Below are 27,204 nucleotides of genomic sequence, written 5' to 3' on the forward strand. Positions count from 1 at the left end.
CAGAGAGAATCGAAAGTGTGGTATATGCTGCCAGCATCTTTATGATTATTGATCTGTAATGTAAATTACCAATCTATGGCTTATACAAGTAAACTCCCTTGCATATGAAGAATGTTGTAAGCATTCAGAAAAACTCTTATGGAGAAATCACTATCAGGAGTATCAGCTCAAAAATAAACTGCACTAAACAAAAAACTTTTGCTATAACACCCAGAATTTGCATCCCTCATGGTTGGAGGAGAATATTATCCTTGTGATTTTGCTGGAAATATATACGGAGGTCCTTGTTATGCATTATGTATTCAATCTTCAGTAAGAAAGAATTGCGGAGTTCTCTTCTATATCTCATTGGGAAGAGACATGTAGATCATCCATTGACAACCAAATCAATATGGATTCCCAGCCCCTATAGAAACCAATATCCTAATATGACAAATGGGACTACAATAGACAGAATCCTTATGTCTGGGAGGAAAATTTGAACCCCAGAAAGGAACTCTCTATTTTTGAACCCCAGAAAGGAACTCTCTATTTGACAAAGTTGTTTTTGTAGAGATTGTACAAATATTTTCTTTTGCATGACAGAAGTTACCAATGAGGCAAACTTTTCAGCACATGCCAAGCTGCACAGTAGCAGCCCTATTGTACATGACGGTTAGATCTTGTAGATGGCATGCTTCAGCTCTCCATTGTCCAGCATGTGCTTCTGGCCCCTTAAAGTTCTAATTCATCACTTATCCCCTCAGCATGGCATCAGTCACTCCTCTGACCAAAATTCCTGAGGTGGCAACACGCTAGATGCCAGAGTTCCATGCATAACAAAGTTTGGAGTCTGCCCACACTGCTACCATAATATGTTATGTCATGAGCACCTGTATCGAGATCCATCATGGAGCTGCAGAATTAATCAGGAGACATGGAACACGTCACACCAACCAAGTGTGAACACCCTGCCTAAATTCAGCCTTTAGGTTCTTCCTGCTCTGCCATTATACAAATATTTGGTTTTCAGCCCTTTGGTGATTGGATTGGTCCCAGTAGCAGTCACAGTTGGAGACCTGAAGGAAGCCCCAACATCCATGATGTGTCTAGGCTCTCCTAAAAAGGAACCCAAATCCATACTATGATGAGGGAAAATCGATCCCCGCAGTTCTGGCAGCCTGCCCTGGTAAGGCCTAGTGGAGAAGAAAGAGCTACTTCCTCTCTCAGGTAACAGGTTCTCCTTCTTCAACTCTAAAGAAGACCTTGTCATGTAATGTCTTCTAACAAGAAGATTCTCAGCATCCAGCTCAGGTGTCTGGTGATGTGGGGGGGCCCTGGAGTAACATAGCTTTCTGAGGTGATGCCTATAGAAGGACTGTGGTGTGATGCAAGGTAAAGAAGATAGCCTGGGAATAGCAATGTTAGAATTGTAAGGTTGAGGTGCAGTGTTCAGTGGCTGCATTATTGATGGCTTCGGGCTGGACGTGGTGCAGTTGTCCATGCACCTCCTTTTGAAATCCACAGGAGAGCTCACCTGCGCATTGTTTTTCAATCCTACCAACATGCTCAGTGGATCTACCACTTTTGAATCCACAGGCGAGCTGTGCTGCACATGGCTTTTCAATCCAGCAAGCATGCTTAATGGATCTCCCATTTTCTCTTCTCCCTGTAGTCCAAGCCTTCCTCTTTCAGAAACTCTTTCTAGCATGCTACGAGCTCTCTCCCAGCCAGTTGGAGTCTCTACACTAGAATGTGGACTCGCCATGTCAAGAATGATCCTCTTGCCTATGTCACTCAATGTATCTTCAGGACACTCAGACTGGTTAACAATAGCTGCATTTGTTTGCTGGGTTGAGGCGGCCAACTTTGCAGATTCCTGAGCTTTCTTCCTCACTTCTCGAAGCTTCCTCAGTCTTTTTCTCTCTGCTGCTTCTTTCTCCAGTTCTTCCCTCTTTCTAGCCTCTTGAGCTTTTAGAATTGCACTTTTCACTTTCATGTCAAAGGATTGTTTGAAGAGTTCCTCTGATCCAGCCAAAAGAATGTTGTAGAGAGACTGCAAGTTAATATCATCTGGTGGGTATATGCGGTCAAAATTTCCAAGGTTCCTGCATTCAAATTCATCATACTCGAGTGTCCGGTTGTGTCCTTCTGGATAGCTGTTTAGCTTTGGCGACAGATTCTCTGCCTCATCTTTACTATTTTGATGCCGACCATATAAACGCATTTTAGAACCCTTCTTGTCTTGTAACTTGTACCGTGAAATTCCTAAAGGATCAATATTGAGCAACCTGAGTGTATCATTGAGCAAGGACTCCTTTACTTTAAAGTCCAATGGAGTGTCAATAGCAAACGAAGGAGAATGATTGACCTGCATGTTTAAAGGCATGTGTGTCTTTCAAATGATATTGCCTTTTCATAAGATTCAGAAATTGTGCTGATTTTCTGAGGTACAGTTTTCTATGGTTACTGCAAAAATTGAACATGGAGTGAATTGAGCATTTCCAGAAATTTGCTATTTGGTAATAGAAACATTGTTTAACGTGATCTGCTTTGAGCACTGCTAGATCTTTTCTCAATTTGTGGTAAAATGACACCCTCACAAGAGGTAACAAGCACGTGATAGAACAAACCTCCAGAAGCCACGGCCTGCATTTATCATCAAGCAGAATATCTATCCCAAGTAACTCAAAGCATGACCTTCCATTGTCGTCCTCGTTAACACAATTTCTGTAGTTGTGAACAAGAAGAGGGACAATAGATATGATAGTCAAGACAACCATTTTTCGTATTTGCCTTTTAAGCCGTCCTATATCATAACCCTTTGCTGCCAATGCTTTGAACAACGAAGTCAAGGTCCATTTGCTTCCCTTGTCTGTTTCTGCTAGGCTGGAGTTGAACTCAAAGTTCGTATTATTTTTATTGACTGCATAGTTTGTCAAATGCATGCAACTTTGTTTCAAGTTGCCTTTGTCAGGTTTCATGTACTTCTCTGTGCAAAATCTTGCAATTCCTTCCCTGCAAAGGATCTATATTGTTGTTACAAATGCATAGATTAAAATTACAATGCAAAAACAAAGGTTTCATTATGAGTATGGTGCTATGGCTCAATCGCACATCCTACAAATGTGAAGCTTCAACTATGAAGGATGAGTCACGATGAATTATGAAATAATTGAGAGAGAGTCCACTAGCAAATTGTTCTTTGAAAAGCCATGTGCTCTGCAAGTTTGTAATCATTGTTTTGCTTCGACGCAACCTAACACGTTGAAGTGATTTGTTGAGCAAGCAAAATTAAAGGCCTAAATTAAGAGGAAACTATCATGCATTTTGGCCTAACCTAACTCCACAAAAACAGCCCCAAGAAGGATTATTGATGGAAAGGCATTTTATTTGTGACAGTAGGACAAACGCCCAAAACTCTCCTATAATGGACACGTGTGTATCCAGCTCCTACTACATCTCATTCTCACATCCAGTAACAGCTCTCTATCACCTTCATCTTCATCATTCTGTATCATCAATTGCTGTTGTCCACTCAGCCTGCTCCTGCCCAGCTATTTGGAGCCTCCGCACTGAGGTGAAAGCTGCCCCCTTGCTGTGCCAGTTATTGCCAACCCTCTAGTGGTAAAACCCAGCTACTGCCATTTCCCGAACACCTGTGTTTCATCCCAGCCTGTTGTTGCTTGTGTCTAGCCTGCCAGGTGGCACCCCTACAGCTGCATTTTTCACTGTTGGTTCTGCCGTCGACTACTATAGGACACATCTCGAGTCTGGCTTTTTCAGCAAGCTGCCCTCCATCAGAGATTCACACGATACACTGCTGTGTTTTCATCGTTCCAGCTATAAAGACTTTGTATTTTGACATCCAACTTACCATCAAATTTCTTCTCTGAGATTGGTGATTTCTTGTATTCAGGGCCCATTCTTGGAGAACGACACTCTCCCTCAGCCCATGACCACAAGAGTCGGTGATTCTTGACAGTTATGTTCACAAAATTCTGAAATTATGATATCTTGAAGTGAACAATTCATCGGGATAGGTGCAATTGTGACTAGCTAGTCATTGGTGGTACTAATGGGCAGCATATTGAGAGACTTACTGCGCATGAATTTGAAGTGATTGATTGCTCTAATTGTCTGAGTTTTTGCTAAAAATTCTCTGAAATTTACTGAAATTTTGGTTCCATAACATAAGCATGAGTGATGGGCAAGATTTGTACCAAACTAGCTAGTAGGAGGTATGACTAGCTAGTGAATAGGGATTGTCAAGCATTTGATTGTGTGAGATTTTACTCCTCAATTGGTTTTGCAGCCAAAACAGACCTGAAACCTGATGCATGCAGTAATGTGATCATGGTTTTATCATAGGTTCATGACGGATTTGGCCAGTACAAGTGGTACTGTGGTAGTGCATAACTAGTCCCACCAAAACCATGAATGGACAAAGTTTTGGGCTGTTTGATTTGGTGTCACGAGGACGTGAAAATTTGATGCTTTGCTTATGTTTAATTGACATTTGATTAAAGGATTAATCAAATGTGCAATTAAAAGATGCACATGTGAGGTGCAAGCTACTTTCTCACAGTTGAAGACCGAAGGACCCTATGAAAAAGGTGGGTGTCAAAGGCAAAAGTTGTAACAAGTTACACTTGTTAGATTCTAGGTGAATTTTGGTGTCAATTTGCCCCTAGGACCATTATTAGGCCATTAAGTGTCAGTGGTGACACTAGGGACTAGGCATTAATTAATGGATTAATGCTTGTCCAAGGGTCAATTAATGCATGGGACCACTTCGGGTTGCAGATGGCCTAGCCAATTAATTTTTGGATGGGCAAGGTCAATTTTCTAGGCATGGATTAAGGGCTGAATTAATTCTGAAAATTAATTAAATGGCTGGAAATTACTGAAAATGGATTAAGAAAGCTGCCACTTGGCAAAACTTTCCTATGCAATTGGGGAAAAGGCTAAATAGGGCTGAAGGGAGAGGGAAATAGTGAGATTGTGTTTTGGCAGGCATGAACCTGTCTTGGAGAAATTGGTAGACTAGCTTCCAGAGAGGATCAATGATCATTGAGAAAGACACTCCTAAAGTGTTAATCACCTTCTTGACATCAAGGACCTCTTTATATGCTTTTGTAACTATTTGAGGATCTCTTCATTTGAGAATAACTGTCTGGATGTGACAAAGGGTTCTCCTTTGTAGGGAGAGACAAAGTCTTTCCTAACCCTTTAGGTGTCAAGACTATAGAAGTACCACAAACCAATCCCGATTTCTTATTGTAGGACGCAAGAAACTCATCACAAAGGGCTGGATCGCCTGGAATCAGAGGGAGTGAAGCAACCACAAAAGATGCAAGGCTAGCTTTCGCAATAGGCTCAAAAGTCAGTAGGGAAGAGAGCTGTTGGAAAGAGGTGTTGGACTGTTGCTGCCAGCTTTTGGGGCTAATTCCCAGCCATTGGAGACCATTTTAGTGATGGAGATTGCATATTCTTAACCTTGGGAAGCTGACAATTGTTGCTGATGCACTTTCTACTGAAGATCACAGTCTCTGATGCTCCTATTGTTGTTGGTGCATCCGTTTGGGGCTGGTACAACAGGGCAGCAGCTGATTTTGATCAGTTCTTCGCGACAAATCTCAAAAATCTCTCTCTACAACATTCTCTCATCTCCTTCAGCCTATGCTCAGCCATTCTTAGCAATTCTCAGCCATTTTTGGTGGGTTGATCTGTAATTTCTGCAGTAAATCCTAATTTACAGCAGAAATTAGAGTTTAGCAGCCACCTTGGGATCCGTGCCAGAGATTGAAGGCTCAAGGGATTGAAATCAGCAGACAGCTGATAATTGAAGATTATCAAGGGATTTCAGGAGCCAGCCCATCCCGAATTGATTTGGGGCAGCATTTGGCTATCCAAGGGTCAAATTGGAGAAGAAGTCCTGGGTGAAACAAGGGGCAAATGACCTAAAAGGCTTGCTGGACATTTATGGCAGCAAGAGCAATTGGTTAGCAGGAGGAGATTGAAGAATCTCAAGTTGTACTCCTTCCAATTGAATGAAAGCTAAAGAAATACCGCAAGGGGTGCCAATTTTGGAGCCAACAGGGTGTCTATTGTCCAAGAATGTTATGGTAAAGTGTGTATTTCATTTTATGTGCATTTATTTATTGCTGTAATTAACTCTTAACTTAGGTTATCACCACCCATTCCAAGAAGGAAGGTTGGTTTAATGGTTCCATTGCCGAGATATATCAAATCTCTTGATTTGGTGGGCCCGAGGCACCTGATTGCAAGCCAAAGCTTTGTGCTAATGCTAATTTTTGTGCTCAGCTGAGAAATTACAGCAACATGTCTTCATACAGTGAGATGGAATCAAGCAATGATGATGCCTCTCAGTATGCACATTCTCATGGGAATGAAGGAAATGCAATGCCTAATCTTGGACAAGGCTCTCATGATGGACAACAAGCTGAAAATGTTGCTGTTGGGCAAGATGTAGGGCCTTCAAGCCGTCATGAGGTAGATGACCAGCAAAGTGAAGAGAAATCTGATGACCAGTTCAGGAATCGGATGAGGACAGCAGTAAATCTCTTTGCTGAATTGGCAAAGGATCCTCAGTTCACTTGATTTTTGAATGCTCCGAAGAAGGACAACAGGGGCAAGAAGAAGAAGTAAACTTCTACATCTTCGGGACAGCAAGGTGCACCGAAGGTAGTGCCAAATCCTTTACTTGAAGCTCCTAAAGAGGCCAATGAAGCTAAACAGTTGATACCTATGGGGCAAGGAATGCAAATGCAAGGCCATTATGGAAGTGCCAATCCAATGGATTTTGGACAGCCGGGCATGCATGCTATGATGGGGTAGCCATGATACTTTGGTGGTAGTACAATTTTTCATGCAATGGTTGGCCAAGGGCCGCATACGGGAATGCATGGCACAAATCCCTATGGTATGCAACAGCCAATGCATAGTGTGCAAGGCCCATTGTATTCGGGTATGGCTGGAAATGTGCAAAACCCTATGTATGGTAGCATTGGCTTGATGCTTGGGGCACAAAGTGGAATGTTTGGCAATGCATCTGCATCCCCGAATGCTTATGGGCCTCAAGGAATGACTGCTGGTCATCCAAATGCTTCATTTGGGCTTGGTCATGATGTAAATACAGCAAATGCACCCTTTTTGCAGCAACTAGTGTATGACAACTTGACTCCTAAAGGGGAAGCAAAAGACTATGATGAGGGTGGAAAAGCAATGAAGTTTGAGTCCTTCAGTGGTGCACAAGATAGGCTGAAAGCTTTGACCCTCATTCAGCAGTTTGATATAGCCTATTCAGGGGGAAACTTCACCGAATCCTCTAAGATTCGAAAGGCAGCCACTTTCTTGAAGGGGAATGCATTGCAGTGGTGGTCCACGCTCTTGATGCAAGGTAGAGCACTGTCAACATGGGTACAATTCAAGAAAATGTTTGCATCGAATTGGTTGACTAGTACCTTTGAGGTGGACATCATGACAGCTTGGAACAAGCTTGATGCAAAGGAATGCAATAATTTAGAGCAATACAATAAGAAGTTTTGGGATGCATTGCTGCCCGTCATCTCTTATTGTGCCATACCCCTTCATGAGCAAGTGGAAAACTATGTATATGGGCTACCCAAAGGAATCAGGGATTTTTACATAAAATCCACCGTGTCTAGCATGTCTCAGCTCATAGAGACTGCTGCTACAGCCGATGCTTTGCTGCGTGGAAAGGATTCGGGCTTCCAAGAGAGCGGAGAGAAGCCGAATAAAAAGTTGGGCATATCTGAAATCCAGCCTAAAAAGAGGCCAAAACAGCAAAGAAAGGGCTCGAAAACATTGGAACAACGTAGGGAATTGATGGCTGCAAATAAATGCTTTATTTGTGAACAGGAGGGTCATATTGCAAAGAATTGTCCCAATAGGCAGCAAGCTGCAAAATAAAAAAATCAGGGAGATCCTAAGGGTAAAAGGCCCAAAACATCAATGGGATTGATGCCCGATATTGTTAGTGATCAGCCCAATGATGATGCTACTGAGTTGTGCAGAGCATGGGGCAAAATTAGGGATCAACATGCATTGATCTTCTTTGATAATGGTGCACGAGCCAACTTCATCTCTACTGACATGGCAGCCCGTCTAGGCATCAAAGACGATGAGATGGGAGCCATAGGAGAAGTTAGAATGGCATGTAAGGGTCATGCAGAACCTGTCACACCACTCATTGGAAAGCTTCGGTTGCACATATAGGGATATGTGGACAACAAAGAGTTTTACATTGCTCCACTTGAGGGTTGTGATGTGTTGCTTGGTATGCCATGGTGCCACCGTATGCATGCAGTGATTGATTCATATTGCAAAAGAGATTACTATTCAACATAAGGGAAAGACACTCATACTTGATATAAAGTTGAAAGGGGAATCTTTCCCTGTTGTATCTGCAGAAGCAATCATCTTTCGGCGTATTTAGTTTTTGCTAAGGATAAGGATGATAGTGAGAATGTTGGAAATATGTCTAAATTAGAGAATGATCGCATGTCATTTATGAAAATGTATGCTGATTGCTTCTCTCAGTCACTTCCAGGGCAACTACCACCTGAAAGACCCGAAGATCATGGTATAGACCTTATCCCTAGAAGTAGCCCTCCTAATAAGACACCCTATAGAGTCAGTGCAGCCCAACAGGAGGAGATTATGAGTCAAGTAAATGAGCTATTAGAAAAAGAGCTGATTTAGCCCATCTCATCTCCTTTCTGTTCTCCAGTGCTTTTGGTGCAGAAAAAGGATGGTTCATGGCGTATGTATTGCATTGACTATCATGCTCTGAACAAGATCACGATAAAGAACCGCTTTCCGATCCCTCGGATCGATGATGTTATGGATAGATTGCAGGGGGCAGCAATATTCAGCAGTATAGATTTGAAAAGTGGGTATCATCAGATATGTATTAGACTGGAGGATGTGCCTAAGACAGCTTTTAGGACATCTTTTGGGTTATATGAATTTCTTGTCATGCCTTTTGGACTTACAAATGCTCCTCCCACTTTTAATCGAATGATGGATCGCATCTTTCGGCCACATAGAGCATTTGTGGATACTTTCTTTGTTGACATGATTGTCTATTCAAAGAATAAGACGGAGCATAGAAAGCACTTGGACATTGTTTTCAATGAGCTACGTAAGCATAGGCTGGTTATCAATGACAAGAAGAGTGAATTCTTTTTACATGAAATCCACTTCTTGGGACATATTGTATCGGCTGATGGTATTCGTATGGACCCTGCTAAGGTTGAAGCAATACGTTCATGGCCAGCTTTGAAGAATGTTCATGAGATCCACAGCTTCTTGGGTTTATGTTCTTACTATAGGAAGTATGTACGTAGTTTTGCTGAAATTGCATCTCCATTGCATGCTTTGCAAAAGAAAGATGTGTCATTTAGATGGGGCAGCAATGGAAATTTCAACATTTGAAAAGTTGAAGGAAAAGATGACTTTAGATCCTGTGCTTGTGTTGCCTGATCTAAGGAAGTCATTTGTGGTTCAGTGTGATGCATGTGGTAACAGCACTGGGACTGCCCTTATGCAAGATGGCCGAGTTGTGGGTAATGAGAGCCGAATTCTCCACGATGCAGAGAGGAATTTACAGGTTTATGAGAAAGAGCTCTTGGTTGTCATTCATGCACTGTCTACGTGGAAACATTATTTATTGGGGGCTGATTTTACAGTGCAGATAAACCATCAAACTTTGAGATACTTTCTGACACAAACAAAGTTGTCAAAGAAGCATATGAGATGGGCAAATTTTCTCTCTATGTTTCATTTTTAGATTGTACACATTGATGGTAAAAAGAATGTTGTGGCTGATGCACTATCACGTAAGCCACAAATTTCAGCCGTCACTATGGTTTATCACACTGAGTTGGATGCCATGAAAGAGCAATATGCTGCTGATTCGAACTTTGCTAATGTTTATGATCAGCTTTGCAATGGCCAAAGGCATGAGCATTTTATGCTAAGAGATGGATTTTTGTTGATGCATGGACGACTGCATGTCACAAAGCAGTTGAGGCCTAGAGTGATCATTGAAAGTCATGCCCCTCTGTACATAGGACACAGAGGTATTGATGCCACAGTCAAGGCAGTGGAGCATTTCTTTTATTAGCCAACTTTGAGGCATGATATAGAGTAGTATGTTAGGGCATGCATCATATGTCAAAAGGTAAAGCATGATAGGCAAAAGATATCGGGCTTGTTGCAGCCCTTATCTATTCCAAATAGGCCTTGGCAGAGCATTGCTATAGACTTATCTTTGAGCTTCCTAGGACACCTACAGGGAATGATGGGATATGGACTATTATTTGCAGGTTTAGTAAACAAGCCCATTTCATTCCGGTGAGGAAGAAGATAAAGGTTGATCATATGGCACGATTATTTATGCAGCATATTTTCAAGTATCATGGTATGCCTGAGTCGATCATTAGTGATCGAGACCCTCGGATGACCAGTCTATTCTGGAAGGGGTTGTTTGAGAATATGGGTACCACGCTGAAATTCTCATCATCCTTCCATCCGCAGACAGATGGTCAGTTTGAGGAAGCAAATTCCACAGTGTTGGATCTTTTGAGGTGCTATATTTCAGACCACAAGACACAGTAGGAGCAGTATTTGCCATTGGTTGAGTTTGCATACAATAATACGGTGCATAGTTCCACTGGCAAGGCTCCATTTGAGGTGGTTGAGGGTGGCAAGAAGATTCCACCTATTTTGCACACTAAGAATAAGATCTTTGAGGCTAATCGCTTTGTGGAAAGCTTGGATGCAACCTATGCAAAGATAAAGTATGCACTTCAGAGATCACAGGACAAGCAAAAGCGGGCAACTGATTGCCGTAGACGTGCTTTGCAGTTTGTAGAGGGCGATTATGTATTACTGTGTTTTGAAAAGGCAAGGCTGAAAAAGATGAAGGGAAGAGAGAGGTTGTATCCGAAGTTAAGCATGAGATACTATGGGCCCTTTCAAGTGTTGGAAAAGGTCAGCGATGTTGCATATCGGCTGAAATTACCTCCACATTGGCGGATACACAATGCCTTTCATGTCAGTTTGTTGAGACCTTTTCGTGGTGATGTGCCAGAAGATGTATCTGCTGAAATTCAGCCAAAGGTTGAGAAACTAGATGAGATTTTGGTACCCGAGCAAATTTTGGCACATAAGGAAAGAAAGGTCAGAGGTAAAGTTTCCAGAAGATATTTGGTGAAGTTTCAAAATTATTCACCAATGGATGTAAAATGGATGGAAGAGGATGACTTGGCAGACCATCCTTAGTTGTTGCAACTTTATCTCGATGCCTTTCAGTTAGAGCCCACTTTGGATCGGGCTTACTTAGGTTCAGTAGAGCGGGCGTTCGGAGCATTGCCTGATGCTCAAGGGGGAGGTAGCACTTCCACTCCACTGGTTTTGGATAGCTCTCGTATGTAGTGGATCTCGGATGTATTCAGCATGCATCCAAGGTACTGTGCTGACAGTATGTCTGCCATGGGGTCACTACTCGGTGTACTAGTCACTGTGAGATACATGTATATGAGTATGGTTGTCACCGCGGCTCTAAGACTATACTTATGCATGAGTTTTTGGACCAGTTTGGCATGAGTTTTTGGACGAGTTTGGCACGAGTTTTTGCCTCAGTTTTGAGATCAATTTCTGATTAGTGTCAGCTCAGTTTTTGATCAGTTTGAGAACCGTTTATGATCACTTTGGGATCAGTTTTGCATCAGCTTTTGCATCAGTTTCTGATCAGTTTTTTTTTTACCATCAGCTTGTGATCAGTTTGGAGTCACATTTGGAGCCATTTGTGATCAGTTCTCATATCAGTCCATGATCGATTTATGATCAGGTCATGCTCAGTTTTTAATAGTTTACAGCCGATTCCATGGACAGCCGCATGTAAACGAATGCCATTGACAATTCAGCCATAGTTTCGGCTCGGTTTATGCTTTACTATGGTTGTGTAGTCAGCACTGTTGAGAAACAAGAGTTTGGGATGCATCCGATGAGTTTCTGGCAACAGTTCTGGACTATTGTTGAGCTTTATGCTATGCTTATGCTGGCTGGAAATTTTCAGCAAATGGTGGGCATATGAGATAATTAGTCAGTAGTGGCCAATGTTGTGTTAACTATGATGCCTTGTGAAAATTCCAGTGCAGTATTGTTTGCTTTGACACATTACAGTGCAATCGAGGATGACTGCAAGGATTTCAAGGGGGTGGTCTGTCACAAGGACATGAAAATTTGATGCTTTGCTTATGTTTAATTGACATTTGATTAAAGGATTAATCAAATGTGCAATTAAAAGATGCATATGTGAGGTGCAAGCTACTTTTTCACAGCAGTTGAAGGCCGAAGGACCCTGTGAAAAAGATGGGTGTCAAAGGCAAAAGTTGTAATAAGTTACACTTGTTAGATTCTAGGTGAAATTTGGTGTCAATTTTCCCCTAGGACCATTAATTGGCCATTAAGTGTTAGTGGTGACACTAGGGACTAGGCTAATATTAATGGATTAATGCTTGTCCAAGGGTCAATTAATGCATGGGACCACTTTGGGTTGCAAATGGCCTAGCTAATTAATTTTTGGATGGGCAAGGTCAATTTTTTGGGCATGGATTGAGTGTTGAATTAATTTTTAGAATTAATTCTGAAAATTAATTAAATGGCTGGAAATTACTGAAAATGGGTTAAGAAAGTTGCCACTTGGCAAAACTTTCCCATGCAAGCGGGGGAAAGGCTAAATAGGGCTGAAGGGAGAGGAAAATCTCGTTTTTTCATTTTGGAGCTGTTGGAAAGAGGTGTTGGACCGTTTGCTGCCAGCTTTTGGGGCCAATTCCCAGCCATTGGAGACCATTTTAGTAATGGAGATTGCATATTCTTGACCTTGGGAAGTTGACAATTGCTGTTGATGTACTTTCTCCCGAAGATCACAGTCTCTGATGCTCCTATTGTTGTTGATGCATCCGTTTGGGGCTGGTACAGCAGGGTAGCAGCTGATTTTGATCAATTCTTCGCAACAAATCTCAAAATTTTCTCTCTCTACAACATTCTCTCATCTCCTTCAGCCTATGCTCAGCCATTCTCAGCAATTCTCAGCCATTTTTGGTGGGCTGATCTGTAATTTCTGCAGTAAACCCTAATTCACAGCAGAAATTAGGGTTTAGCAGCCACCTTGGGATCCGTGCCAAAGATTGAAGGCTTAAGGGATTGAAATCAGCAGCTGATAATTGAAGATTATCAATGGATTTCAGGAGCCAGCCCATCCCGAATTGAGCCAAGGGTCAAATTGGAGAAGAAGTCCTGGGTGAAACAAGGGGCAAATGACCTAAAAGGCTTGTTGGACATTTATGATAGCAAGAGCAATTGGTTAGCAAGAGGAGATTGAAGAATCTCAAGTTGTACTTCTTCCAATTGAATGAAAGCTAAAGAAATACCGCAAGGGGCGCCAATTTTGGGGCCAACAGGGTGTCTACTATCCAAGAATGTTATGGTAAAGCATGTATTTCATTTTATGTGCATTTATTTATTGCTGTAATTAACTCTTAAATCAGGTTATCACCATCCATTCCAAGAAGGAAGGCTAGTTTCATTTGGACTCACTGAGAGGCTTTGTAAGCATTCGTATTTCAGTTTTTTATATGAAATTACTCTGATTTGAGTCTTGGTGTGGTCAATTTTGGGTTTCCACCCAATTACATGCGATTGTGGGGTTTTTTGGGACATCTCGGAGCTATTTTGGGACCCTAGTAATGCATAGTTTGACCCATATGAGATAATTATCAACCACGGAGTGTTTTGAATCTTGAGACCTCCAGATTTCCCCTTCGTGGAGGTGAAAACCAGACCCCATTTGGGGAGAGCAATAAGGAAGTCAGTCTTCTTGTGGACCTAATCATGCAGCCAAGCGTAATGCAACAGCTAGCATTTGAACTAATAAAAGGCTAGTAATTGGAGCAAAGAATCTAGGTCTCCTAGGTAACTCACAGACAGTTCCTACACAACAAGAGGAGCAACAAAGAGGAGTTTCGGCTTGAACAAATCAAATGAGTTATACGAACCTACCACTAGGCTTGGTTGTGATGAAGGTGACGGATCACTAGTGTTTGCCCTCCCTTACCTAAGAGGTGGCCATCCCTACCAGTGGAATGCCCTAACTGATGTGCACCTTCTATAATGTGCCTTCAAGAAAGTAGAGGGAAGAACCTGGGATACTTTCTTTATGAGAATTTAATATACTTCTCATCTGTCATCCCTACCTAAGAGGTAGCCATCCCTACCAGTGGAATGCCTTGACTTATGCGCATCTTTTGACAATGTGCCTTCAAGTAAGTAGAGGGAAGAACTTGGGATGCTTTCTTTATGAGAGTTCAATATACTCCTTTCCTTGTCTGTCATCCACCAAAAATCTGGTCTACTTGGAGGGGAAGAACGAGATGATGCATTGTCTTGCACATCAAAAGAATAATGTTGCCTTAGGGCCTCTAAGGTAGGACAAGCCTCCATGGTCTCCCAAGATGATGTTTGAGACATTATGAGTTGGTTGCATGTTCGTTGTAAAACAAGTGTTCTAGATGGCCATACATGATACTCTTTGGAAGAGCACCGGCTTTGATGTCATGTGAAAATGTGCTAGGGTGTATAGAGAAAATAGCAAAAGTGTACAAACACGACTAACATAGTGAAACTTAGAGAAGAATGCATAAAAAGAAGAATAAATTGAAGAATGAATGACTGCCAAATGAATGAATGATGAAGGGATGAGATATAGTTGAGGGAGTTTGAGGAGTGGAGATTGTCCACATGGGTTGGCATCATAGACCTCCCAACTAGCTATTCATTCAAGCTTTGTAATAAACTTCCCCTTGTTACATATTTTTTGATATGGAAGTCTCTTATAGGGCTGCTTCGTACTTTGCATTTTGCTGGGATAATTTGTTCCTACGTCTTATTAATAGAAAAATTTCTCTTCTTTGAAGAAAAAAAAAGAGATATTGCCTAGCACCCCAATCACATGGATGAGGAGTGTCATTCTAAGGCCCAAGGCAGTCCTCCTAAATCTTCTCCCCATGCCCATCAAACCTCTAGCACACGTAGATATGCATAATGGTCTGCATGGTCCACTCATTTCGGAAGCCTTCCACCAATGCCTTGTTAAACATGAAAGCAAGGAGAGGAGCCAACACGTCCATTGCATAAATGAAGTGCTCACCTTGTATACTTGTATGATCCATTGATTATCTATGCTGTAAGTGCTTTGTTGCTCTCCTCAACATATCATGTGTGAATAAAGTGGATGTGGTGGAGTGAGGCTCTAAAGGGTATGGAATCAACGGCTGATATGGTACCTCATATAGTCTCTCTATATAGAAGTGCCATGTCTTTGGGTCTTCGTGTTAGTAGATTTGTTAGCTTATGTATGAGTCTATGCATGCCTATCAGGGTTGGGCACATTGCCTTTTATTTAAGCATTATTTTAGTGATTTTTTTGTGGCATTTTATGCTAGTCAGAGGTAGCCATAACTTCACTTGTTGGAGCTTGTTTCTACTTTCCCTTGACTTAAGCCTTTGTAGGCTTGTTTGGGGCTAGTGTATGCCATCATTGGAACTTGGCTTAAGGCCTCCCCACCCTGTTTTGCTCAGCCACGTGCTGCTATACCAGAAGTGTGATTTGCGCCAGGTTCACAGCTTGAATGGGCAGCAGCTCTTTCACAAGATGCTCATCATGCTTGATGTCTAGAGCACCTTGGACCACTTGGCAATGATCTATGACACCTATTGAAGCTTGCACATGACTTGGGGCTTTGATCTTGAGCTCCTCTTGGCTGTATAAACAGCAGCAGGCCTGATTTCAGCCTGTCCCAGACATTTACAGCAGCCCCCAGCTCATTTACTTTATCTAGCACTTGGTTATGGCTTGTTGAAGCCTCCCGACACTTGGCTTTGGGTTTGGGCACTGATATTTATGGTTATCATTGAGCTTGGAGCTGATTTAGCTCAGTCATGGACTATTTGAACAGTCCCAGGACTGTCATAAACAGGGCAGCACTCTGTCATTGATCTTTACAGGTACATGTGATGGTCATTTGATGCCCAATTTGCCCCGGATGATGCCCGTATGTTAGGGAATGTATGCCTATGGTTTGCCTATCAATTTGAGCTTGGTTTGAGCACTTATTTGCTCAGTTTACAGAGGGTATTTGCTGCTGGAATAAGCAGGGCTAAGCTATTTTGCTTCCAGTTTGGTTATGCATATTGCGTATGGGGTGCTCTCGGCTACTTGGCTTGACCTCTTGATGTATTTGGATGATGCCACATTGATGTTTATGCTCCTGGAATCATTTTGAACCAAGATTAGAGCTCAATTTATGTTTTCACTGTCATTTTTTATTTGCAATTGGCATGCTACTTGAGACAGTTCATGTTACATATTACTTGGGTGATCCTTGTACAACCCTCTTTGGGATTGATGTCTGAGGTGGATGCTTTTGGTCTCGGCTGCATGTTGGCAGATGTTTGGGCTTCGTCTTGACTTTCATTGTAGTATTCCTTTGAGCAGTTTGACATTTGGTTGGTTTATCCCTTATGTAGCTTGTATGCTATTTGGCCTTTTGATGCTTCGATGATTTTCTTGGATCTTGGATGTTTGGTGGATGCGGATGCAGATACATGTTGAGCAATGATTACTCCATTCTTCTTTGGCAGTTAGATATTGAGCTTTGATTGCTCGTTGGTGTTTGGATTTGTTGCAGGATACCTAGTTGATTAGTGGACTTTTTAGTGCTTGGGTTGTAGTTATGGCTTTCTTGCTCCTTTGTTGTCTAGGTTCTATGCTAATTGGACTATTGTTGCCCATCCATGTTAGAGAGCAGATGCTATGTATTCTTACCTATCTATGCACATGGTCTACTGTTGTATACCTTATAGAGCCACTTGTATGGATGATGTTGTATAGGTATTTGGGCTTCTCTTGGAGCTTGACCATTGTAGGATCTTATGTCACTTACTAGTCTTGCATTGACTTGGATGCTACTATGTGGTCTGATGTACTGTAGAGTCATGTTTGCCATTATGGTTATGGGCTGATTTCATGGCTGAATACTGTATGCTCTTATGACAAATGTCTTACGCTTTACCGTACTGTGGTTGGTTATGTCATGCAGTTGGCTACGACTTTTCTGCATGTGGAAGCTTTTGTATCCTTGGTTGATGCCTTTATGTCCTCTCGTCCATTGAGGTTTCATGAGCCTTTGCAGCACGCTTCTACCACTGATGTACTTCTAGATGATTGTCTTTATGAGCAGGTTCCCTTTTTGGTACAGCCCTCGATTCCTTGAGCTCTGTGGATGCTATGGATAGCCCTATTCATGATGACTTGGATTTCTTGTCGTCTTCTATAGGTTCTTCAGTTATAGATGTTGTATGCTTCCATTGTGGAAAGCTTGGGCATGTTAAAAGAAAATGTTTCAGACGAGTTAGAGAGCAACAGAGATAGAGATGGACTCGACATGAGCAGAGAGTCAGAGATACAGCAGATGCACAAGGTGTTACCAATCTTACTAGTGGTGAGGTACATGTGGTTACCCATGATGATGCAGTAGAGCATGTACTCTTGTCATCTTGTTTCCCTATAGCTTACTTGCTCAGTGATCAGGTCTATGCCTTTGATTGGCTTTTGGACTCTATGGCATCTTGTCATGTTACCCCTTATAAAGCATGGTTTTCTTCTTGCAGGGAGGTTGACGGATGTATTGATTTGGGCCTTGAGCAGTCTTAGGCTATTGTTGGTATAGGGGACATACACCTAGCTTTGCTTAATGAGACTTCTCTTATGCTCAGGGATGTTTTTTCCATGCTCAGTAAGAGCTTGATTTCTATTAGTCAGTTGCATGATACAGGTTACTCAGTTTCTCTTTAGGATAGGTCATGGAAGATCTATCATGGTTGCTTGGTTTTGGCTAGAGGTTCTAGAGTTGGTTCTCATTACCTAGTGTATGTCTCTTATATGGGAGATTCTATGGTTGCAGTTATTCGGATACCACATGCATTGTTATGTCACATGTAGATCTTGATGCCTGCCCTGATTGTTCTTATGGTCCTTGCAGAGCTCCTTTGACTCATGGCGATTGTGAGAGGCATGATCCTCTAGATCTTGTCCATTGTGCAATATATGGGACCTATGCCTTCCCAATCACTTGGTGGATCGTTGTACTTTATGGCCTTCGTGGATCATGCTACCCACCGTGTTTGGGCTTTTCCCTTGGTACGGATTGAGGATGCCGCAGTTATGCTTGACAGGGATTCTGCTGCTTGCATGCCTAGGTGCTTGTAGATGGATTATGAGAGTCATGCTATCTCTTCCAGCTTTTGGTTCTATTGTCAACAGTTCGATATTGATTTCCTATGCCCACGGTATTATGGGATTGCTCATGGTATGTGCCTGACTCTACAGGCAAAGGTTGCTTCTATGCTTACCACAACTGGGTTGTCTTATGGTTTTTGGGCTGAGGCCCTTATGACGGTAGTTTACTTACTTAATAGGATGCCGTGTCTGACTTTGGATGGTATTACACCACACGAGGCATGGAGTGGCATGAGACTCTCCTATGATTACTTGAGGATTTTTTGGTTGCTACACATCTGTCAGTATGCCACATAAGCCTATGTCACGCAGATGTATACTCCTTGGTTATGGAGATGGTGACTTTTAGGCTTACAGGTTATGGGATTTGGATGTCCAACAGGTTATACATAGCCGTCATGCTGTCTTTTATGAGACGCAACCATCTCTCAAGCCTCTTGATGCGTGTTCGGTGCGCTTTATGGTTGATGTTCCAGTTGTATGTCAGTCTTCCGCTTCGTTGAGGCCACATACTATCTTGAGACCCCGTCTGACATGTGTCTAGGATATTGGCCCATCTTCTATGATTGACTTTGGAGAGTCTATGTGCTCTCAGCTATCTTCTATGCACCACGCTGATGCTATGTGCCACTCTGATGCTCATGCATTACAGCCTTGTACTCATGAGTTGTGCTTGCTTCATGAGAAGCATTATTGGATTGCTCCGCTGTATGGAGCTGTTGGATCGCTTGTCTCTTGGATGTCATGGACTTGGGGATGCTTCATTTTTCTTTCACAGAGGTTCCCACTTATTGCACAGCTCACTTTCTGATTGGGCATTGGGTGAGATGTCATGATCTCTCACCTGTTCTCTTTTTTCTTTTTCCTTTGTTTTTCACTCCCCGGCACATTGGCCTTTTAGTGGGAGGTTGTTGGGGTAAAAGGCCACTGGGTCTACCCATGTACATAGACCGGCCATTCTTTATTCATATATAATATGAAAGTGCAATAAGACTGTCAATCACTCTTGACAGCACCTACATTGTGTGTGCTCTTCTCTCCCGCATCTTCCTCTCTAACTTCTCCACTGCCATTGCATCCCCTTCAATGTCTTTGCTGTTGGTTTGGCTGTATTCTCTCTCTATATACCTTCTATTCTCTATCTTCTCTTCTTATCCTCTCTAGATGGCTCCTCTATGCACTTCTATAGATGATAAGTTACATGGACTTGACTATCTTACACAGAGTACTTTGATGAAATCGTGGTTTGTGTACAAGCGGATTTGGTACATCATGTGTGGAGCTATTCCTCGGCCTGAGCGTTGTTTTCCTCTTCCCGAGGATTTTGATGAGGAAAACCATGAGGAAGCTGTGCTTATATGGGATTTGTACGATGCACATGCGTATTCTGCATTGCTTCGGTGTATTTCTAAAGACTCCTACCGGTGGTTCTCTCTTGCAAGACATCCCTAGAAATATGGTTGAAGATTTAGATGTTGTACAAGGCACCTTCCCCCGTGCTTTTGCAATGACCCTTTATGGCTAGCTTCAGTAGATGAAGTTTGAGCTGAAGTATACCATTCAGTCATTTTTACTCCGTGTTACATAGGTACAAGACTAGCTTTGACACATATAGTTTGTCCTTTTAGAGGCACCTCTCATTGGAATGATACTCTACAAGCTCCTCTAGAGTTTGGATTGGCCAATGCTCTATGGGCGCAGACATCATTTATACTAGTGAGTTTCACACGTATGTCCTCAATGTTGCTTGAGCATGAGATATCTTTGTGTTTACAGGGGAGGCTTTCTTCTCATTATGGAGGTTCCAGTGAGGCCTTTACAGCTTCAAAGAGAGATGACAGGGAGAAGAAGTCGAAGGCCTAGAGTTAAAACTATGGTAAGAAGGGACATTTAAGGAAGAACTGCAAGGAGTTAGCCTCACAAAAGAAGGAGAAGAAGAAGAAGTGGATGCGGACTCCTCTGATGAGTTATCCTCTTCCCCAGATTCCAACTTGAATTCTCTTGCCAAGGAAAGTCCAAGGCACAGAAGGGGTCCACTTTCTCAGACCGAGGAAAGGGCTTGATTGCCCTTTTCTCTTCTGCTTTCTAGAGAGGGTGGTGAGATGGGGCAGTTGAGCCTCATCTATGCAGGTATGTAGGTGCATAGGTTCCAGAGAGAGACGTCCTTGACGCATCGACTGGAGTCTAGCAGGTTCAAATCCTCGAGCTCGGATTGACATCTAGATTCATGCTAGGCTGTTATTTGAGAGAGAGAGGGCTTGACTTCTAGTCCTGAGCTCACATGAGGGGACACTTTGGTAGTCTTGGCCAAAGACAAGGAATCTATGGTCACATATGTTTAGAGGCATTTTTGATAGGATGGTCTTGTATGCTACTGCGAGACATTGTTGATGGACACAATGGTTTGTTATGACTCTTCTTTGTTTTTAGGAGCTCGTACGATCGACATCGATATTAGATTCTCTTTGAGGCACCTTGGTGATGGATTGATCACTCATTGCTTGGGCATCCATGATTGTACTCTGGTGGTTCTTTATTGTATGGACTATGATTAGCCTTTATCATTGTATCATGTATTGTATCAGATCCCCCATGATTTGAGAGAGGATGTTAGCAAGTTTGTCAACTCTTCTGTGAGTTTGTACATGCCTATTAGGGTTGGGCATGTTGCCTTTTATTTAGGCATTATTTTAGTAATTTTGTGTGGCATTTTATGCCACTTGGCTAGCATTAAATGTTGACTGACCAGCTGCCATTTTAGGTCTATTTTATGCCTATTTATTCTGTGGCTCCTTCTCCTTCCATTCAGTCATCATCATTCTTCAGGTGGTCTTCTTGTTGGAGAGAGGAGCTAGTGCCAATGCCCACACAGCTAGTGACTCACTGTTGTACGTGATTGTCTCGTGTTTGGTATATGGATTTCATTTTCTGAGCATATATTTGAGTTCTCTTCTTCTATCTTATGTTCAACAGTTTATTTTAACACTTGTCTATGCTTCCATTGCTGCACCACTTTTGACACTTTGATGGGTGTGGGGTGGTATCGGTCCTGAAATCTATGCAATGCTATGGCCACATCTTTGTTCATGAATAGGTGGTATAGATCTTAGTACTGTGCCTTCTCATATGCTCTTTTACAATGAGTAAGAGTCCTCATCTACTTGTGGGCCTTTCTCTCTGTAATATGTCCTGGCCCTCTTTGGATCCATAGGTGTCTCTATAGCTTCTTGCACTCATCATCGTACCATTGGTTTTGGGGGATGCATCTGATAATATGTGTGTGGGATGCTTTCGAGGGTAGTTGAGTATAGTATCGAGGTAAGCTAGGAGGTGAGTATCCCTAGGGGAGTAGTGTGCTCAAGCTAGGTGAGCTCATTATAGACAAGGTGACTATATATGTTAGCTAGCTTGTGTGAAATAGAAGGTGGTGGGCTGAATCAGAGCGCACGTGCACATGCGAGAGAGAGAGAGAGAGAGAGAATTGCGCAGTATATTCATTTTCCTCATTTTGAGGACTTTGATCCTTGGTGAGATTGCAATTTCATCCACCCTCATGATTTTCTTCAATTTTCAGCAAATGCAATGTATCATAAGATGATAGAAGATAAAAAGGCTAATAGGGTGTAGTCATGTAGAGATGGCTGCACAAGATGGCATCATAGCTTGGTATAGTTATCGAAGTCAAAGATCCTATATCATCACAAGGTTTTTGTTTGGGGGTTCTTATTGGATGGCCTCCCTATTGGTGATCTAGTACAAGGATGCAAGTTTGATGGTGACCATTGTGTGTTTTGCACCACATGTTTGAAAACCACATCTCATCTTTTCATCTCCTGCCTAGTTGCTAGACAGATTTGGGATTTTACTTCTAGAGCTTGAACTTCAATGATATCCCACAGAATTACTAAATGGGCATGGGTCTTGGGAAGATTCCCCTAGATTACTAGATTACAGCCTCGATATTCTAATTTGTTTCATTCTTTCGTTGGATTGGATTGCAGCACATCCTGTGCACTAGAAATGCTTTTATGTTTGCCTATGCCTCTGGAATTCATGGTCATATCGGTCACATTACAGGCTTATTATTGTGGCAGGTAGCTTCTATGATATCAGCAAGGGTTGTCATCCACATATGTGGCTACTCCATGGCTAGAAGTTATTTGCATGACTTTGATCATTGCTTGTGCATTATGGTGTAGGGTACTCTTACTATTCAAGGGCTGTAAAGTATTCTCTTTCTTGCTGTCGTACTTTTGTTTTTCCCAATGGTGACTATGGCTTTCGCATGCTGGCCAGATAGCCTCTAGTACATATGGTATTCTTTAATTTCAGCAACCTTTATGAAAAAACACACACACACACACACAAAATGTACAAGAGTTATATGACTTCCAAGTATCAAACATGCACATGCACGAGAGAGAGAGAGAGAGAGAGAGAGAGAGAGAGAGAGAGAGAGAGAGTCTACCTGTAAAGGAACAATCTTAAAGGGTCGCAAGACAATATTAAAGCATAAATTCGTAGATCAAACTTGTAACCATTCAACAGCATTGGGTTTGTTAAATATTTTTGTGCAAGCATATTTGAACCAGCCATGCCACCAATGGCCTGTTTCAAATCTGCTACACTTTGCACCAATACAACCCCTCTACCCTGCAAAACCATGAATTAAAATTTTGAGTTTTCAGAGCCTCAAAAAAACTCTTAGCTATTTGATACGGTGGACATATTATACAATCTAGGAATCTTAAAGGTGCATTAACAATTACCTTATAAAACAAACCATTCCAAATTTTCACACCAAGATAAGTGTATCTAAGGTTGGAGGTTTTACTAGGTGTGTTCATGTTGTTTTTGATTAGTTTATACATTGCCATGTTTTAGGAAGAAAGTGGTGACTAATTTACTATAGATTGAAAGTTGTTGTTGTGAGTGCACACAATGGAAGAGGAAACAAGGACATGGAGAGAGAGAAGGCAAGAGAAAGGCTGCAATGGAAGAAGAGCAGTTAATAACTATCTTGCTGCATCCTATTGACTTCCTCCCACAACTGTACCATATTTTGGGCCTTAATTTGCACTTCCACCTTCAGGTTGCCAATCCTTTTTCCTCCAGTATTCGCTTCTACAAGCCTTATACAACTTCCAACTTAATATAGCCTTGCTACTACAAATTCTCAATAAATTTTGGCAAGCTCCAGAACATCTTAGAGTCTACATAATTTGGAGCACTTCCTCACGTTCTTTTTTTTGGTCAACACATAGTCAGACCACTAAATGTGGCTTAGCTCACTACATCCAAGCCATGGCAACCAATGCTCACTTCATGGCGTGTTCTACTCTCATTCGAAACTACCACCTAGACAATTAAGGTTGCAGATCATACATGTGTAGATCACAATTTTGTCTATAATCTTGAGAGGTGGTCCCTTGGTCATTACAAGAACATCCCAAGTAGTCAAACTTCTCAAGCATGTTTATTGATGTTGCATATAGCTTGATCTCCATCATGTTTTCAGTTTTTTTTTTCCCAACGCATTGGTCAAGTGGAAGAACTGCATAGCAGCTGAGGTACTTGGAGTTGGTATGCTCGTTTAAGAGTCACTTTCTTCACGTTGTCCTTAAGAAAGTCTTTGTGGAAATCAATAATTCATAAGGGGGGAGCTTTACATCCTTGGGCAGTGTGGATGGGCACCCACAATGTTGGCCACTAAGGGTCACTAAATGTGAACATGTCCCAAAAATTAGGACAACTAAAGCATATGGTCAATTTGTTCAAGGCACTTAGGGTTTAAGTGGCTAGGTTCCTTACAGATCTGTATTGGTGTGGGTTGGTGGTATGGGATGCCAGTTCTTGTAGTGAAGGCTTGGCCTGCTTGATGCATTTGAGATCTGTTCTAGAGGATGACATTCTCCTTAAGCATCCCTCAGCCCACTCCCAAGGATAGTGGCTATTGGAATGACCTTTACTTCCTGAGCACTCCATTGTATCATACTTCTATCTTCATTTATTCAATCTCTTCTTCTTTCTCTGAATTCATTTGTTAGTCATGTGTTTGCCATAGATTCTATATTTTCTCACAGAATCTAGTGTTTTATCACAAGTGATAGTCCCACACAAACGCAGATGGATTTAGGAGAGCTTTGTTTTGTGGGTGAATTAAAATGTAGAATCATCCTTTCCACTTCTCTCTCCTTTTTCTGTTTTTGTTCTTCAAGCAACCCACTCCTGCTTTATTCACTTCTACTTGCTCTTCCATGCTTCTTCATGCTTTGTTCTTACCTTTAATAGTTGTTTCTACAACAATGCTTTGTGCTTTGTGGTTATACTGATTGAGATCTCACAAAAACTATAGTAGGTGCACGCAGCCTCTGAAAGCTTCAGTGCAGATTTTATTTATTTCAATTCAACTTTGGACCTGAAGGATTGCTGTTGAAGCTATTCTTTTTGTTTCAGAGTCAATGTTTTCAATTTATTCACGCATTGTTCCAAGGTCATTGCCAAAGGTCCAAGCAAGGGGTGCTGCTTCTTCTGCACTTGAAATCCCCAAAAATGATATTTACACTGCATATGGGTAATTATTCTTGGCATGCTATTTTAACAACCTGCATCAAACACTTCTCTTTGGTTTCTGATCGGTGTTTCTCATATCCTTTCATTCCTGATCTTTGATGATTGTTGCTGCAATATGTTTTCTGGCAGGTTTTCCCAATGCAGCAATTTTGAAGGATCACAAGGTATCTATTGCAAATCATCTTCTCTGGCAAATCAGGTGTCTGCAGTACAGGCTTTTTTCATCTCTACTGTCTGGGAGTACCCCTTCTCCTCCAACCTTGATGCACTCAAAGCTACTTTTGCTGCTCCGATCTGGAATGATCATTTCAGCTATGGGCTTTTACCCCCATCGACTCACCGTTTGTTTGTTGCAGGCCTTGTTTAGCGGAGCAGCAATAGGAGACGTTGAATGGCATCGAAAGAACATGTACTAGTGTACCATTGCCATGTCAACTTTCTGGACTCTTGGAATCTTTAATGCCCCAAAGCAATCCTGACTCCGATGCCTGCATGGTGAAATCCTTCCCCATTTGCAGGCATTAGGGGCTACATCCACGAATGAACCCTCTAGGAGCTTCTCCAACTCTTAATGCGAAAACATTTTCATATCTTCATATTTTCGTTTTGGGAAAAATGAACCAAACTTCAATCCTAGCAAACATCTCCTCTACAGGTTTTCAATGTCGATACTGTTTCTCAATTCACATTGGATCAAAATCCTCTTCCATGCCAATGCTTCTGATGTTACACTAGATTTTTCTTGAATATCTTAAACATACTGAATCACAAGTTCATTCCATATCAATGGCATCAAAATAACACTACTCTCAATGGACATATCTGCACTCAAGGAACTAAATACTAGTAACTACCAGCTTACCTGGCATCCATTATCTGGTTTGAGAATATAGGTCCTTATCCTGTCAGAGTTGAGACGCATAATTAAGTCTTGGATATGGTTGGGAAGAGTAAATGCTCGGGGGAAGAACTTATACTCTGTTGGAAACATCCTGGACACAACCATTTGCATTGTTACATTAGCCTCTTAGCACGCATTGCTGCTCTAAGAAATATGTTGGACATTCTGCAAACTTTCTGATATGTACTTGAGGGCTATGAAGTTGACCTGCCCATATTTGCAAGGTGCCGAGCAAGGGATTTCTTCCGGCATATTTGGAGCATACCCAAAAAATGATTCACCTTTTGGCCTCTCCTCATAGACATGAGCCTTTCTGGATTTATGGATGTATCTGATAACATGGAGATCACACTACCTGGATAAGTGTTGAGTGTTTTGACATCATGTATGCTGTGTTTGATGCAAAGGCAAGCAAGGACCTGTCCAAAGCAGGTGCCAAAGCTTCTCATCGGCAGCCTCCTGCCACCCCAGTTTCTGGATCACAATCCGCAGGATTTCATATTTGCAACAAGACAGGTCCACCCTAATTTCATCAGACCACTTCTTTTTCTTCTTCTTTTTGGTTGCAGCACCATCATCCTGAGCCTTCCCCTTGGGATCCGCAGGTGTGCCACGGGCCGACGATTTCTTGCCCTCCTGGCAAGCACTTACAGCAATGGGAAAAGCAAGCGTCAGGTGGTAGAAGCTCGAGCAGGAAAAGCCTCACTCACAGTACGACAGGACAGACATGATAAATATGAATTGTGCAATCCAGATGACGAATCGGGCAATTGGAATGATGAATTGTGCAATGGGAACACAAATTGCATCATCCGCATGACATATAGTGCGCATCTGGATTGACCAATTGCACAATCCGAGTGACAAATTCAATAGACAAATTGTATGAATTGCGCACAATGGGAATCATAAATTCCACAATCCGAATGATGAATTGCGCAATCGCACAATCCGAAGGGAATGCAAGCTTGCAGGAAGATGCATACCTGTGAGGCATTGGCATTGCGGGGAGAGAGGCCCAATGGGAGAGAACGAGTAATGCGCAGGGGTGGTGTCCGTTTGTTGGTAAAAGCAGACACGAGCGGCTTGCGGTCGTCTGATGCGGCTGCCAGCGAGGATGGAAGCGGCAGGCCGTTATTTCGTTGAAGAAGGGGGCGAGAGGGAACGACCGCCATAACCGAGGAGGAGGAAGGGGAGGAGCGGCAGCAGCAGCAAGCGCTGTTGCCTGTTCAGGCCTTGACCCTCCCCTTCAGAAGAAGAGGGTGACGAAAAGGCCGTTTGAGGGTACCCTTTCACAACGCTGGGAAGAGCAAGAAATGTGATCTCTGCACAACCGAAG

General features: G+C 42.2%; 1 protein-coding gene and 1 long non-coding RNA gene across 4 annotated transcripts; one reads left to right on the top strand and one right to left on the bottom strand.

The window, feature by feature from the left end:
- Positions 1-25: 25 nt before the first annotated feature.
- LOC148027820 (uncharacterized) lies at positions 26-27,204 on the bottom strand. 3 transcript variants are annotated; one of them, XM_087689526.1, is made up of 7 exons: positions 26,852-27,204; positions 26,285-26,501; positions 26,073-26,196; positions 25,827-25,956; positions 22,860-23,044; positions 2,613-2,997; positions 26-2,350 (listed from the first exon to the last, which is right to left on the bottom strand). In XM_087689526.1, the coding sequence occupies exons 1-7, from the start codon at positions 27,038-27,040 to the stop codon at positions 968-970; spliced, it is 2,613 nt and encodes an 870-aa protein (XP_087545652.1). In that variant the 5' UTR covers positions 27,041-27,204; the 3' UTR covers positions 26-967. The 3 variants fall into 3 exon arrangements, with proteins under 3 accessions (XP_087545652.1, XP_087545653.1, XP_087545654.1); XM_087689527.1 differs by having other exon boundaries at positions 26,285-26,511; positions 26,852-27,013; XM_087689528.1 differs by lacking the exons at positions 25,827-25,956; positions 26,073-26,196; positions 26,285-26,501.
- On the top strand, positions 24,586-25,519 carry LOC148027821 (uncharacterized). Its single transcript, XR_015692554.1, has 3 exons — positions 24,586-24,965; positions 25,094-25,204; positions 25,321-25,519. It is a non-coding gene; the product is annotated as an uncharacterized LOC148027821 (long non-coding RNA).

The sequence above is a fragment of the Lygodium microphyllum genome, chromosome 12 (genome assembly GCF_053477565.2).
Source record: "Lygodium microphyllum isolate KBCC chromosome 12, Lygodium_microphyllum_v1.1.10, whole genome shotgun sequence".
Lineage (NCBI taxonomy): Eukaryota > Viridiplantae > Streptophyta > Polypodiopsida > Schizaeales > Lygodiaceae > Lygodium > Lygodium microphyllum.

What these genes read in the sequence shown, in the direction of transcription:
- LOC148027820 (XM_087689526.1), bottom strand. Translation starts at nt 27,040, where the DNA reads ATGGCGGTCGTTCCCTCTCGCCCCCTTCTTCAACGAAATAACGGCCTG. An exon ending in CACCTTGCAAATATGGGCAG is followed by an intron (nt 25,957 to 26,072) that starts GTCAACTTCATA and finishes GGTTGTGTCCAG; the next exon opens with GATGTTTCCAACAGAGTATA. An exon ending in AACCAGATAATGGATGCCAG is followed by an intron (nt 23,045 to 25,826) that starts GTAAGCTGGTAG and finishes ATGGTTTTGCAG; the next exon opens with GGTAGAGGGGTTGTATTGGT.